Source organism: Hibiscus syriacus, unplaced genomic scaffold (assembly GCF_006381635.1).
Source record: "Hibiscus syriacus cultivar Baekdansim isolate YM2019G1 unplaced genomic scaffold, ASM638163v2 tig00015407_pilon, whole genome shotgun sequence".
Taxonomy (NCBI): domain Eukaryota; kingdom Viridiplantae; phylum Streptophyta; class Magnoliopsida; order Malvales; family Malvaceae; genus Hibiscus; species Hibiscus syriacus.
Genome location: NW_024062361.1, coordinates 82,064 through 97,835, shown reverse-complemented (window position 1 = coordinate 97,835; position 15,772 = coordinate 82,064). Strand labels below are relative to the sequence as shown.

The window sequence follows — 15,772 nt, the reverse complement described above, 5'->3', positions numbered from 1 at the left end:
AAAACCTGTGGTTTGTTTTATGCATAAAAGATATTTGTATTTATTTTTAATAACGTAGATAAGAGTTTGTGTCGATTTTAAATAAGATTATTTTTTCTTTTTAATTTTGTTTAATTAGCAACAACATTATTTTGATGTTAGTTGTCAATCGTTAATTTTTTAATAAACAATTATGTTTTTTATGACACGTTTTTATCTATTTATGATCGTTTTAATATTTTCTTGTATGATTTTATATGATCTAAAATGATAATTTCAATGTTATAAAAAATATACAAAATTTTTAGTTTACGATGATAATTATAAATTTTATTATACTTTTGAATATATTCATTCTTTGATAAGAGTAAATACTTAATTTTTAAAAAAATATAACATAAATAAGATTGTCGCGTAATTTGAATTAATTTAAATTAAACGGGTCCCCCCCAAGTATATGATGTTTTTATTATGTCATTTTAATTATGAAAATTTACAAAAGGATCACCTTCCGAATCCAAACTCACACCAATGAGAACTCTGACCACTTCCTTAACAATATCTCCAACAAACACATCTTCCGCCTTCGAAGTCTCCTTCATCTCCAACAAAATATTTCAATATAGAACGAATTGTCTAATTTTTATAAACTTCAAAGCACATCCGTGGTAAGTTCAAAATATTCACAATGGCGAGAAGGCATTTTTTCAATACTTTAGGTGACTATAATGTTGTGTCTATTTATAATCTTTATTAACCATGACAATGCACAAATACCATGTGAATGTAACGGTTCAAGCTTAGGATCTCAAGAAAAATAATATTTTTTAAATCATTGAGACCACTTAATAATTCAACATTTAAATTATAAAAGCAATTAATAACATGATAAAAGAAATATCTATTTAAAAATTACCCTTTGAGTCTTTTGGTGATCCTCGTATATTTGATTAATATAATTATTGGTTTAGTTTAAGCAGAAAAAAAACTTTGAAACCATTAAAATTTTAATTATACCCCTCCAAACCAGACACAAATATCCACCACTAATTCAGTTGATATTTCCGTTGAAAAAGCAATTATACTTCTTTAAACGAATGGAGATTAAATTTAATTATTTTAAATATTGAGATCAAAACCAGTTATAAAACTTAAATCGACAAAAACCTACAATATTATTAAAAAAATATATGTTATCCATGTCGGAGTTTCAGTCTTATCCAAAATCTTATTAATGCATTCCAACCGAACTTACGGTGGGCAGTTCCATATCGTCCATCGAATAAGGCCACGTGTCTTGATTGTTAACACGTTGGTTCTTGTCGCTTTCACTGCCTAGGGTTTTTAGTAATTCACTGCCCTCCTTAAACAATATAATTTATTATACCATATACACATTTGTTAGAAACAAAATAGAGTATGTTTTGCTTAAATATATTCACTATTAAAAGCTATAAATAGCATTGATTATAAGATCTTGTTTTTATTGAGTTTTTTTATTATTAAAGTTATAAAATGATTATCTGATTATTTATATGTTTCAAATCGTTCTTTTTGGTTAAAAAAAAAGTTCGTCTGAGTTGGACGTTAACCTGATGACTGAGATATGATAAATCATATTTAATAATGTCTACTGACATCACGTCGTTGCTTTGAAGCACTGACTCGCCAATATAATATTTCAAGCACTGACTCAACACATGATATAAACATAGATTCTATTCACGAAATACAACTAAAACGATTTTGAGATCATATTTTATCATATATCAATCACATGTTAATGTTTATCTCAAACGACTGCTAATTTTTTAACGAAAATGTACGAGTTTGAAACACATGAATAATCAGATAACCATTTTGTAACTTTTAATAGTCAGATGACTCAACAAAGCAACACCCTTTAGTCGGGTGATCGTTTTGTAATTTTTAATAGTCATGAGACTCAACAAGCACATCATATAGTCGAAATATCATTACTGTACTTTATCCTATTATAAAAGTTTTTTATTTTTATTTTATTTTTTGTATTTTTAAATTAAATAATTAAAAATCTTTAATTTGACAATTAATATAAGATTAATAAATTTTTAAATATAAATTATTTTCTAACTTTTTACCCTACCTATAATTAGTTATTAATATATTTTCATTTCTCAATATATTTTTCTTTTTTTGGAATTCATTCATATTATTACCCAAAGAGCAAGAGTTGCTACAAAAACAGTGTCAGATTGCAAGATTGCTACAAACAAAATAACAGCAATCAAATAATACCCCAATTGTTACAAAGAGTAATATTAATAGTATCTAATCTATTAAGGTTTCTACCCCTTAACTGAAAACTAACTGTTTCCTTAATGGCTTGAATCAGATCTTCAATGGTACTTGAACGTTCCTGAAAAAACCTGTTGTTCCTTTTCTTCCCATAGAGTGTAAATAAGGGCATTGGAAGCAAGCTTCAAAATGTATGAAGGGATTTACCCTTCCATTTAGCAGTAGCCCAAGTAAGGAGATCATTCCATGACAAAAGATGGTTTTGCAAACCATTTAGAGAGAATACAACAACCCATAAAGAACCAGCAGTGGGACTGTAACATCCTTAATACCGGGTTAGTGATCAAATTATAAAGTTTCAGAATTTAGTAACTAAAGAATAACAATGATTAGTTCAATGATTTATTTGGAAATAAATCCTAAAAATTGTTAGTAATTATTAGATGAATTAGAGGGCAAAGTGGTCATTTGAATTGGAAAGGATAAGATAATGATTTATATGGGATAAGCTGAGAGATTTCTCCAGAAACTCTTTTCTTCTTCTTCTTTCTTTACTCATTTCCTCCCGTGTCTTCCTAGCAAAGGTAAGTTCTTGAGTGAAATCTTGAAATAGAGTTTATAATAAGAATTGAAAGTTAAATTTGACTTGTCATCAATCTAGTTAAGACATACGAAGTGTTAGAAGTGGAATTAACACATGTTGCAAAATTAATGTAATTCTTGAATCTCATATGAAGGATAGGATTTTGATGCTTAAGATGAATAAATGAGTATAGATTGGTTTAAGTATGTGTACTGGAGTTAAGAATGAAAAAGGGGATGAAACATGAAGGATTTAAGCAAAAAATGGATGAATTTTCGGATTCAAAAAGAGGATTTTGGGCAGAGTGCATCGATGCACATTCAATGTGTATCGATGCATCAAGGTTAAATCCCAGAATTTGTTGAAGATGCATCGATGCATAAGGAGTGCATCGATGCACTCATTTAAATTAATTGAACATCGAATGCCATTTATGCATCGATGCATAAGGAGTGCATCGATGCACCTGCTTAAAATAAACATCGAATAGGATTTATGCACCGATGCATGGGTAGTGCATCGATGCATGGGTAGTGCATCGATGCATACCTTCAATAAGAGATGGAAATAACTTCTTTTAGCCTAAGGATTTATAGTTTGAAATATATCAATTTGTATGCTGATAAGTATCAATGTATTACTATGTAGATTTAGAGCGTAATCATTCCAGAACAATCGAAGGATTAGAATCGAATCAACGCAAGGCTAAGGTGAGTGCAATTTAAATTGTACTTATGTATCAAATAAACATTGGCTTGCGATGAGCCAGTGATGGAGTTACTATAGTAAGAAGGGACTTCTAAAATGTTATTTGAATTGTGATTCTTATGTTTGCATGAGTACATGAAAATGGGTATATGTTATATGTATGCATCTGTTACATGAATTGAGTGAATAAATGTTAGTGTGGTGAGTATGTGAACTGGTTTAAGTAGTTGATGTAATTATATACGTTATGTAAAATAAATATGTGATTTAAGACAAAAGTTAAAGAAATATATGATATGAGATAAGATAGACACATGCTATGATATGAGATAAGTTAAATAACATTGATTTATAGGACAATATAAGAATAATATAAATGAGGAGACATTGATATAAGTGATTATATGAACATGTAAAATAAGTTATACGAAGAGGATTTATGAGTTGAAATGAACATCTAATATATGAGTCATATGGTAAAGAGATTTATGAAGCTATAGGAAAATGTTATGGGAACTATGTGATGATAAGTTATGTGAAAATATTATATAGGTAACAAGCTACGTGAAATTGAATTAAGTAATATATGAAACTAGAATATAATTAATGTGAAATAAGTGATTAGGTAAAACTGTGAGAAGTTATAGGGCATTGTTATTTGAAGTATATGAAAGTATGTATATGGATACCTGTATAAGTTATATGTTATTATGTGCTATGTGATGTATATATGAACATATGTGAACAAGATATGACATGCGAGTTTACATGAACAAATGAGGAATGATATACGTCATATGAAATGATCTACGTGAATATATGCACTTGTGATACATGTGATATGATATGAAATATGGTTACACATACATATGGTATGTGACATAAGAGAAAGAACAAGTGATATGAAAAGTATAATGATAATGCCCCTGTTATGATATGAGAGCTAGTGGTATAGTTGGCATGCCAAGAGTCGAGGGTATATTAGTCATTCGGACATATCCAGTGGTCCTTCGGGACATAGTGGTCCTTCGGGACGAATACTGAACAAATGTTCGGTGCCCCATGAGGGAATTTATACGAGCTGTGGTGACAGAATTAGTGTACAACCTCAATGTACTCACATACCTTAAGTTCTCACAGGTGTATATGGGATAATAAAAAGACAATAACAAATTTAATACATATGATGCATATGCTTTTGGTGATATGGAATATGTTCCATGAATTATATGATATTATGTATGTTTAGTTGTGAAATGATAAATGTGTTATATGATATACAGAAATGATAAATACAATATCATATGATAAATGGAGATTAGATAATGATGGTATATGTACATGTATGTATTTGATATAGAAATGTACTATGATCTCTATTATATGTTTTATATACCTCACTAAGTCAACGACTTAGCGTGTGATTGTTTCACACGTAGGTACCAAGAAGAGGAAGAATGATAAAGTTAAGCAAGACAGGTCAGTTCCTCCTTTCCAAAGATCAGATCAGAAAGCATTGTATAATATGCATTTTAAAATACGGATGGTAGTTGGCATGTAAATAAAGATTTGAATTTGATATGCTCTAATTTTTTCTAAGTCATATGAATATCTTTATGTAATTTAGTCAGTTGTTTTAATAAAAGATTTAAAATTATTCACTAGTTTGTACAAGTACTGGTTTTAAAAAGTCAATGTGACACATCGAATTCGTATCCGGGTCGGGTACGGGTTAGGGGTGTTACAGGGACATTCGAAGAACAGATGATTCCTATTTTCCATGGCAGTCAAAAAACACATTGACAGTTATTAAGAAGTCCCATATGTTGTAACCTTTCTTTAGTAGGAAGTCTGTCGAGGAAAACCATCCAAGTAATTAAGCTATGTTTGGGGATGTGAAGAGGAAACCATAGCAGTTTATGCCATGGGACTTTGGGAGTCTTAACCCTGATAACATTCCAGATTTCTTTGACTTTTGTCATAGAAGGCAGCAAAACATAAAAAGCTTCTGGTCTCATTTTCGATATTGTCTTAAGTTCCAGCTCATGGAAGACTTTTATTTTTAAAGCATGTATCTATTATATGTAAAATTGTTACTAAATTTGTGTCATGAGTAACCAAACACCAACTCTGTTAGAATAATAAAATAAAATACCTTTGTAGTTAAGATAGTTAAATTAATATAAAGATTTTTTTTTACCTTTTTGCACTTTCATATAAATTTTAAATAAAACTGCTAAAAACACTCGAGAATCAAACATAAAATTAATATAGTTGTATGTAGAACTCTTATCACTCTATACTTATTTGTTAAAATATTTTATATATATAAAAATATTTAACGAATTGTTTTTGCTTAAATTATATCATATAATTAGACACAATGATGAAACAAGAGGAGAGCGGTCATTACTTCTAAAATTTTCAATATTCTTATATTTTAATATTTTTATTGATAATATATTTTTATTTCTTTAAAATTTTATGAGTTTATTATCCCTTATAATTTTATAAGTTCATTTCTTCTAACTTAAAATTCTATTTCCGTATCTAATTAGACATATATAAAATATCAATCATTCACAATAAATTTATTAATAAGAATAAATTATTTTTTTACAAACAAAATTACATAATATAATTCATATAAAAATAACACGATATAATGATTTTATATGATTCTCTCTCCACATAAAGTTTTGCTTTGATGGCATAGAAATTTTAGGGGGAAGAAAGGTGTAGGTTGGTGAATGACGTGGCAACTCATAAGAGGTGGACAACACTAAGAACGAAGATACGCGAATATGCCACATCATCCATGGAAGACACGTCCGTGACCCTGGGTTTTGTTTAACAAACCAAACACACGCCGCACTGCCAGTATAATAATCCCACGTGGCTCCACTCCAATTTATTATTGCACGTGAATTTGAATTCATAATAAAGAAACCTCTGTCACGGATTTTAAAATTAAAGCAAAATCTATTATATGCGTTTTAAAATTAAAAAATATGAAAAGAAAAAAGAAAAGTCGAATGGAGAAAGAGTCTGATGGATAGGCGTCGAGAGTTGAGATCTTTACACGTGACAGAGATGAGAACGAGTAAATCTGTGAAAGGATTTCGGACACGTGTCCACTTTCCTTTTTTAATGTGTTATTTAAAAATAAAATCTTCATTCAATTACACTATTAAGATTATTTATCGTTTTCCTTTTTTTTTACATAAAATAAATAATATAAATTTATACATTTGATCAATTTAACATTAACAGAATTAGAAGGGATTACAATTAAGACACTTAAGTATAATCACACTTAACCAACCACAATAAGAATATTTAAGTTGAACTTTGGCTTGACTAGTAGTTAAGTGTCATCTTTTCCGGGTTCTATTTGATCCCTCCCAATGTATTCTTTTAAATATTAGAGGGTTAAATTTATTAAATTATTTAAAATTTAAATAAAAATTAAATTGATATGATTTTTAAATATCATAGTAAAGTATACAAATGGTCATTCAACTATAGGGCAATATATTGTTGAGTCATCTAACTATTAAAAGCTACAAAATAGAATCATCATTTTTCATTAAAAATTTGACAGTCATTTGAGTTGAACGTTAATATGTTGACTAAGATATGATAAAATCATATCTTAATGATGTTTACTAGCACCGTCGTGCTTTTCAAGCACTGAGTCTACGGTATAATGTTTTAAGTATCGACTCGATGGTATGATGTAAATGGAGAGTCAATCCACAAACCACAAATCACAAATCAAACAGTTATAAGGTGAGATTTATCATATCACAACCAGCAGGTTAACTTCCAGCTCAAACGATTGTCAATTTTTAATATAAAAGATGACTTTAGAACATATGAATAGTCAGGTGACCATTTTATAACTTTCAATAGTCGAGGGACTCAACATCCTATAGTCATAGGATCATTTTGTAATTTTTAATAGTCAGGAAACTCAACAAAGCAACATCATATCATCAGGGACCATATGTGTACTTTACCTCTAAATATTAAAGATCAATATTATTAAAATATTTTAAATTAGGATTAAATTGATATAATTTTCAAATATCATGGTAAAATATACAAATGAGCCCTCGACTATAGGGCAATGTATTGTTGAGTCATTTGACTATTAAAAGCTACAAAAATAAACTCTCCATTTTTCATTAAAAAAATTAACGGTCATTTGAGTTGAACGTTAACATGTTGACTAAAATATGATAAAATCATTTTAATGATGTTTATTAGCACGTTGTTGCTTTCAAGTACTGAATCAACGACATAATGTTTTAAGCATTGACTCGATGGTTTAATGTAAACGGAGAGTCAATCTACAAACCACAAATAAAAACGTATTAAGGTCAGATTTATCATAGCGCAATCAACATGTCGACATCAAACTCAAACAATTGTCAATTTTTTTAACAGAAATGATGAGGTTAGAACATATGAATAGTCAGATAACCATTTTATAACTTTTAATAGTCGTTGGACTAAAAAAGCAACATCCTATCATCATGGACCATTTGTGCACTTTACCCCTAAATATTAAAGATTAATATTACTAAATTATTTTAAATTAGGATTAAATTGATATGATGTATATATTTTAAAAACTAAAATTGTTAGTATATCATGTCACATCACTTACTTCGTTAATTTTTTAAGACCTAATGACTAAAATAAGGAAAAAAACGTAATATTAGTGACTAATTATATATAAAAAATAATATGATGACCAAAGTTGTAGAGATGTAATAGTATGGTGACCAATATATATTTACCCAAATATTAAATATTTTCCACAAAAAGTATCAGCAGCTTGATTTTCTAGTAATTAATGGCAGAACGTGTTAACCTAATCCTAGTAATTAATGGCAGAACGTGTTAACCTAATCCTAAATACTTTAATTATGCGTATAAAAACTATAACGACGTTTTAGCTCTCCCTTTTTCTTTCGATTTTATTAATTAACATATACGAGATAAGGTATTTATTTATTTATTGAGAGTATTTATATAATTAAGGTAATATGTTTTCTGGAAAAAATGTATAAGAATATATCACTAACTGCTTTAAAATTCAAATAAAAACAAAACAATCCATTATTTATTTATTTTAAAAAAATGTGATTGATCGATTTACCTATTTGTATTGATTAATTAATTATAAAATCCATAAAAATGCTGAGATTAAATATCTAATTAGTGATTAAAGATAAGATTGACTTAATCAATTGTAACTCCCAAAAATTAAAAATAAATTTAAACAAAAAGGTAACCTCGGCTCAACAGTGGGATCGAACAGAACATAACAGAAAGGGTCGGTTTCAGTGAGAACAGAATCCCATGTCTCGAACCCGAGGAGATTATGGTGTAGACGCGTCGAATCTGGACCGTTGAAACCACTGCCTTGACGTACTCACGCACATATTATATTATTCTCTATTTCCCTCACTCTTTTCGTTCTTATCCTCAGCCTGCTTCTTTCCTTGCTTAAAAGCTCTTTTTTTTATATATGTTTCTTCATGGAATGTGTAACGAAATCTTTGATTGGAAATCTGTACCGGATTCAGATTTCTTTGTTTACTCTTCTATAAATTCTTAAACACATAACAATTTTAAGTACTTGAAACAATGAAATCGAACTTCTTTCGTCGTCTTCATTGATTCTTTCTGTACCCTTTGATTCCTTTCATGTTTGATATATGATTTAACATATATACGATTCTGGGTTTTTGATCAATCTCGAAACATGGTTTCCAGTTGTTGTTTAGACCAATTCAATATGTTGTCAACCGATGATTTCCGAGTCATGAATCGGATCCCTCGAGTCACGAAGGTCCCCGGACTCGTCCCTGAATTCGAAGAAGATGAGCAACAAAGCATGCCGAGGAAAAGGGTTATCATCGTTTCCAACCAGTTGCCTTTACGTGTTTGGAGGGATGACGACTCGGTGTCCAAAGAATGGTGCTTTGAATTCGACGAGAACGATCTTCTCGCTCAGCTGAAAGACTCTTTCCCTCCCGACACGGAGGTCAGATACGTCGGCACGTTGAAAGCCGATGTCGATGCGGATGATCAAGACGAGGTGGCCCGAGTCCTGCGCGAAAAGTTGAGCTGCGAAACCATATTTCTTCCCGTGGAGATGCGGAACTTGTTTTATCATGGCTTCTGTAAGCACTACCTATGGCCTTTGTTCCATTACATGATGCCAGAGCCCGGAAGCGACGGTGTACGTTTCGACCGAGCACAGTGGACGGCTTACGTGTCTGCTAACAAAATATTTGCAGATAAAGTTCTTGAAGTCATGTTTAGAGACGATGAAGATGGGGATCATGTATGGGTGCATGATTATCATCTCATGGCTTTACCTACCTTTTTGAGAAGAAGGTGCAACAGGGTAAAGCTTGGTTTTTTTTTACACAGTCCCTTCCCTTCATCTGATATTTATAAAACTTTACCTGTCAGAGATGACATTCTTAGAGCTTTGTTGAATTGCGATATGATTGGCTTCCATACTTTTGATTATGCTAGACACTTCTTGTCTTGTTGTAGAAGGATTCTGGGTTTGCATTCTGAGTCCAATAGGGGCCACATTGCTTTAGAATATTATGGTAGGCCTGTGACTATCAAGATTTTGCCTGCTGGGATTCATATGGGCCAGCTTGGATCTGTCATCTCCGAGGAAAACACCATTAGGATGGTTAAGGAGTTGAAGGATCGATACGAGGGGAAGATTCTGATGATCGGTGTCGACGATTTGGATTTGTTCAAGGGAATTCCTCAGAAATTTGCAGCCGTGGTGAGCTTTTGGAAAGGAATCATGAATTGAGGGGCAAAGTTGTTTTGGTACAGATTACTAACCCTGCTAGGAGTTTAGGCCGAGATGTGCAACTTCTTCTTGATGAGGCGAATAGCATTGCCAAGGAGGTCAATACCAAATATGGGAAACCCGGCTTCGAACCGATAGTTTTCGTGCAGGGACCGATCACTACACGAGAGAAGCTAGCGTATTATGCGGTTGCTGATTATTGTGTGGTGACTCCTGTGAGAGATGGGATGAATTTGGTGCCATATAAGTATACTGTTTGTAGGCAGGGCTGCCCTGCTTTGGACAAGGCATTAGGGGTAGATGAAAACTCACCTCCTAAGAATAGTGTGATCATTGTGTCTGAATTCATAGGCTGCTCACCGTCGCTCAGTGGGGCGATCCGTGTCAATCCATGGGACATTACCGAAATGGCTAATGCAATGTGTACGGCCATTACTTTGCCGGACACAGAGAAACACTTGCGCCATGAGAAACATTACAAGTATATTATCTCTCATGATGTTTCTTACTGGGCTCGGAGTTTCGAACAGGACCTCGTTAGAGCTTGTAGGGAACATTATCACAAGAGGTATTGGAGAGTTGGACTTGGTTTTGCATTTAGGCTAGTTGCCATGGAGCCTAACTTCAGGAAGCTAATAGGAGATACTCTCAACTCTTCCTACAAGATAACCAATAGCCGACTGATCCTTTTGGACTACGATGGAACTATGATGCCACCGACTTCGGTAAACAAGGGGCCTAGTCATGAAGTTATTTCAGTCCTGAATCGATTATGCAGTGACTCAAAAAACATTGTTTTCATCGTGAGCGGCAGAGATCGGGGCACCCTGGGCAAGTGGTTTTCTTCATGTGAGAAACTGGGTATTGCAGCCGAGCATGGATACTTTATAAGGTAATGTTTTAAATTTTGTACTCATTTAATCCAGGATATGTTGCAATATCTGTTTCTTGATCAATAATATATTTTCTTCCGATTCGGTAGGTGGACTAGGGACTCACCATGGGAAACCTCCTGCCCGATGGACTTGAGTTGGAAAGAGGTTGTAGAACCTATAATGCAACTTTACACAGAGGCAACAGACGGGTCGTGTATCGAGAACAAAGAAACTGCAGTCGTCTGGCACTATCAAGATGCCGATCCCGATTTCAGTTTATTCCAAGCTAAGGAGCTTCATGACCACTTGGAGAATGTCCTGGCCAATGAGCCTGTTGTTGTTAAAAAGGGGGAACACATAGTTGAGGTTAAGCCACAGGTACAAAGTGATTTCGGAATCTTTTAAAAACGTATTCACTTCATGGCTTGTGGTTTAAAGTGCTGTTCCTTTTTATGTGGAGCTGCAGGGAGTGAGCAAAGGCAATGTTGTGGAAAATGTCATCTCAAGCATGAGGAGCAAGGGCAAAGCACCGGATTTTCTGCTTTGCATAGGCGACGATCGTTCCGACGAAGATATGTTTGAAAGCATTGCTCGATCATCTGCCAACTCTATCTTGCCCACCATAGCAGAGATATTCGCATGCACGGTCGGTCTAAACCGAGTAGGGCAAAATACTATGTCGATGACATTGTTGATGTCATCGGACTGCTTCGAGGTGTTCCGGAAGCATCGGTACAGCCAAACTGACTTAGGGGAAAATTAAGAAAAAAAGAAAAGATTACATGAGGATTTTTTTAGGGCTAATGATATAGGAAACCTTGTGCAGACTATACCTTTTTAACAGATTCCATTACTTAGAAACGCTATATTGCTGGTTCATGTTCTTTTATTATACTTTCAAATATCAAGCACAGTTCTTAATTTGTCAAAGAATATCTATTTCAAGCTTCAATTAGGTCCAAGTTCGAACTAAACTTGGTCGATAATAATTACAGAACTGAATTTGGTTCGAATAATTAACTTGCAAACGATGACAGAAGATAAGAATGGGAACAACTCTAACTTGTACAAGTAAAACTAGTGCAGGTTTCAAAGGTTTGGAGAAATGTACCTGGCACTTACTTTTTGGTGTAGAAACTTTTTGAAGTTCCTAATTTTGACCCAATGATTCAAACTTAGGCAGCTTACCATGGTTCTATTTCAAGCAGCCTAATGTTACCAAGTCAATTTACATCCACACATTTCGGTCATATTAGGTTCCTTTGGGAACTAAACAAACTATTGACATGTCACACTCAACTTTTTTATTCATTTTTCTTGGTAAACCGAATTATATGTATCGTTGATATCATTATTGTTATAATATTTAAATTATGATTTTGAATATATTTTAACGTAATTACTTGTGATTAAAAGTTAGATGACTGAATTTATTGAGTAGTCTTAGTGGTTAAACATAATGTTGTTATTCTTTAAGATCTTGGGTTTAAACAGCTGTATTTGTAGGGTGTGTGTGTGGGTTGTCAACGGTTAAGAAAGATTATAAATAAATTATACCTTTTAATCACCTTATACTATTTAAAGAAAAAAGTTAGATATTTCAGAGTAATCTAAGAACGGATATTTATTGTTAGTGTGATGATATGGACAAAACGACGTTGTTTTAGCATGGCTATTGATGCACAAAACAATATAGTTTTAGGCATTAAACTTTAAGGGTATATCAATTTTGTTACTAAACTTTAAAAAATATCAGTGTTAGACACTAAACTTTTTCGATCACTGTTGATATCCAACCATTGTTTGTCACTAATCTTCTTTCACGGCAAGATCAATATCAAAATATTTGTATTTTACTCCTCTTTCTTCTCTTTATATTTTACTCATCAAAATATTTGTATTTTTACTACCCTACCTCCCCTTACCCCATTGCATATGGGAATAGAGTTTTATTGTTGTTGTTGTTGTTGTTCTTCTTCTTCTTCTTCTCTTTAGATTGATTTTCACAAAACCCGCTCAAAATTGACAAAAAATCATTTAAAAGTTTGACATGCCAATACTCTAATCTCCTCTTATGACCGTCTGATTAGACTAGTTTTGAGATATTTTGTTCGTCTTCTCGAAATTATGTTTTTCATCATTTAAGTTTTCGAACAAACACATCAAACCCCCTAAATCTAAGAAATCTCTAAACCCCTAAAAGTAGTGGATTTTTTTTGGTTTTAATTTCATCAATTTTTAGTGAGTTTCGTAGAAAATCAATCCTAGAAGAAGAAAAGGGATTGAAATACGAACGTTTTGGTATCAGTCTTATCGTTAAAGACGATTGGTGATGGGTACAGTGCCAAAAAATGATATTTTTAAAGTTTATTGGAAGTGTCGTCAATAGCCGTACCAAAATGATATCGTTTTGTCCATGTCATCACTCCGTTTGAATTTTAATGACTCAATGACATAGTTAAAGTCAAAATCAAAATTTAATGCTATAATTGAAACAATTGAAAGTTTAATAATATAATCGATATACTATCTAAAATTTAATGCATTTGATGATAGTTACCCTAGATAGAATTAGAGATATTTGTATTTATTAAGAAGTGCATGAATGAACTTGGTTTATTGATGCTCTCGCCTCTCGCATATGCCATTCATCTTATTGCCGAGTCCGGATAATCTAATTTTTTAAACTTTCAAGCTCGGTGCTATAGGAATGCTGGTACTTGAAGGGCTTAAACTATATGGTTTGACGTCCTTTTGTTGGACAGGCAAATTAACATATCAGATTATAATAGGAGTTGATTTTGCGTCATGAATAAACAATGGGGCCTGCAAAGCTGCATAAAAAACATGAGATACAAAACCTGGAGAGCATCTTTTATCTCTTGCAGGAATAAGCTCTAAACATAGCCACATAAACAGTACTGAAGCATATTCTTTGTCTTCAAGAGAATATATTTACATTAAAATATAAATTTGATTGATTTGGTTTGGTTAGTTAATTGGACATGTTACAGCAGTTGCTGCAATGTGATAAAGAAGCCATGGACAACTGGTAAGTCATGAAAACAAGGAATGAAATCAACTGTGATATCCCAGAGAGATCAGCTCAACATATTTACAAGATTGGGTTAAGTCTACTGTCAGGGGACCTTTTTAAATGACCATATATTGTCGATATTTTTATTTTGAAAAGATGGTGTTCGAACAATTGATGGTTCCTTTACCTCTGTAATTATATTAAGTTATGTTAATTGTACCACTAAAATTAGACTATTTTTGTATGACACCATGAATTCAGGTAAAATGTTCCAGTTAAATTTGAGTCACAATAATCATCAAAATGACTCAGTTCGATTATACATATTATATATAGACTTAAAGAATGTGGAGTGTGAATCAAACTCGTGTTTGAATTGGAATTGAGATACTGATGCAAGTTCTTCTCTTCTGAACCAAATAGATTCATATCTGAAAGAAGTTGACAATAAGTTCTTTTAAAATTGACTATTTGTCCCTCTAATAGAAGTGTTCTAGAAATGTCTGCAATCGAGTAAATAGCTCTACATGTTCCAAATGGTAAAAAACAATCACGCTTAATCTAGAACATAAATATGACCGGTTACTCAAGATAGTAAAATTAAGCTCACATGTTCCAAATGGTAAAAAACAATATTAATATGATCATTATTACATTTAAAACTTGGAAACGACAACAACATAGGTAAACAACACCAAGTCTCCATGTGACTAATTTAAGGTAAAAACAATTAGCTCATTATATTTCTTAAACTTTTGAGGCATTTGAATCTCGAAGTTATTGTCTCCATTAGTTCAATCAGAAAATAAATAAACCAACATATTTACATACAAGGGCTTCATTCCATTAAAGTTTAAGTTCATTATTTACTTTACAATTAATCAATCATTGAACTTATCGAGTGATTAAAGGGAGCATTATTCTTCCTTGAGGTTCTGAGCAGAATAGTTACGTCTACATTGTATGTGCATTATTAATGACTAATTTTTTTTAAACAAATACTACATTATAATCATAATCTAAAATATTTTTCTTTCTTTTATTCTACTTTATTCACCTTTCTTTTCTTCTTCTAAAATGCATCCAGAATTCTCTGAAGCATCTCTTGGACAAGAATATAACATATTTTATCTGGTTAACGAAGAACTAGATTGTTAAACACTGTACTGTCCCTAGAGAATTTTTCTTCCATGGATACTGCTAAGCATGCAAATTCCATATTACATCTTAGGGGAAAAGCTACGACAATGAAGAAATTAAAACAGACAATTCTTAAGCAAATGAACCAGCAGATGAAACACCTGAATCAACAGCCAGAAGCACCCACTGAAACCAGTAATTCAACATTTTCATAAAACTCAAATAGAGGATTGAAGCTTAGAATTAACATCAGCTATATTTATATATATAAGAAGACGACTCAACTTGCCTCCCTATTCATGTTCATCGTAATG

At 32.2% G+C, this 15,772-nt stretch overlaps 1 protein-coding gene across 1 annotated transcript; it reads left to right on the top strand.

The window, feature by feature from the left end:
- The first annotated feature begins 9,282 nt into the window (after positions 1-9,282).
- Positions 9,283-12,142, top strand: LOC120207799 (probable alpha,alpha-trehalose-phosphate synthase [UDP-forming] 11). The gene is given in 5 exon segments (XM_039207219.1): positions 9,283-10,371; positions 10,374-11,298; positions 11,389-11,659; positions 11,748-11,931; positions 11,934-12,142. Coding segments are annotated over 5 exon segments (2,520 nt in total). The 5' UTR covers positions 9,283-9,326; the 3' UTR covers positions 12,029-12,142.
- The last annotated feature ends 3,630 nt before the right edge of the window (positions 12,143-15,772 follow it).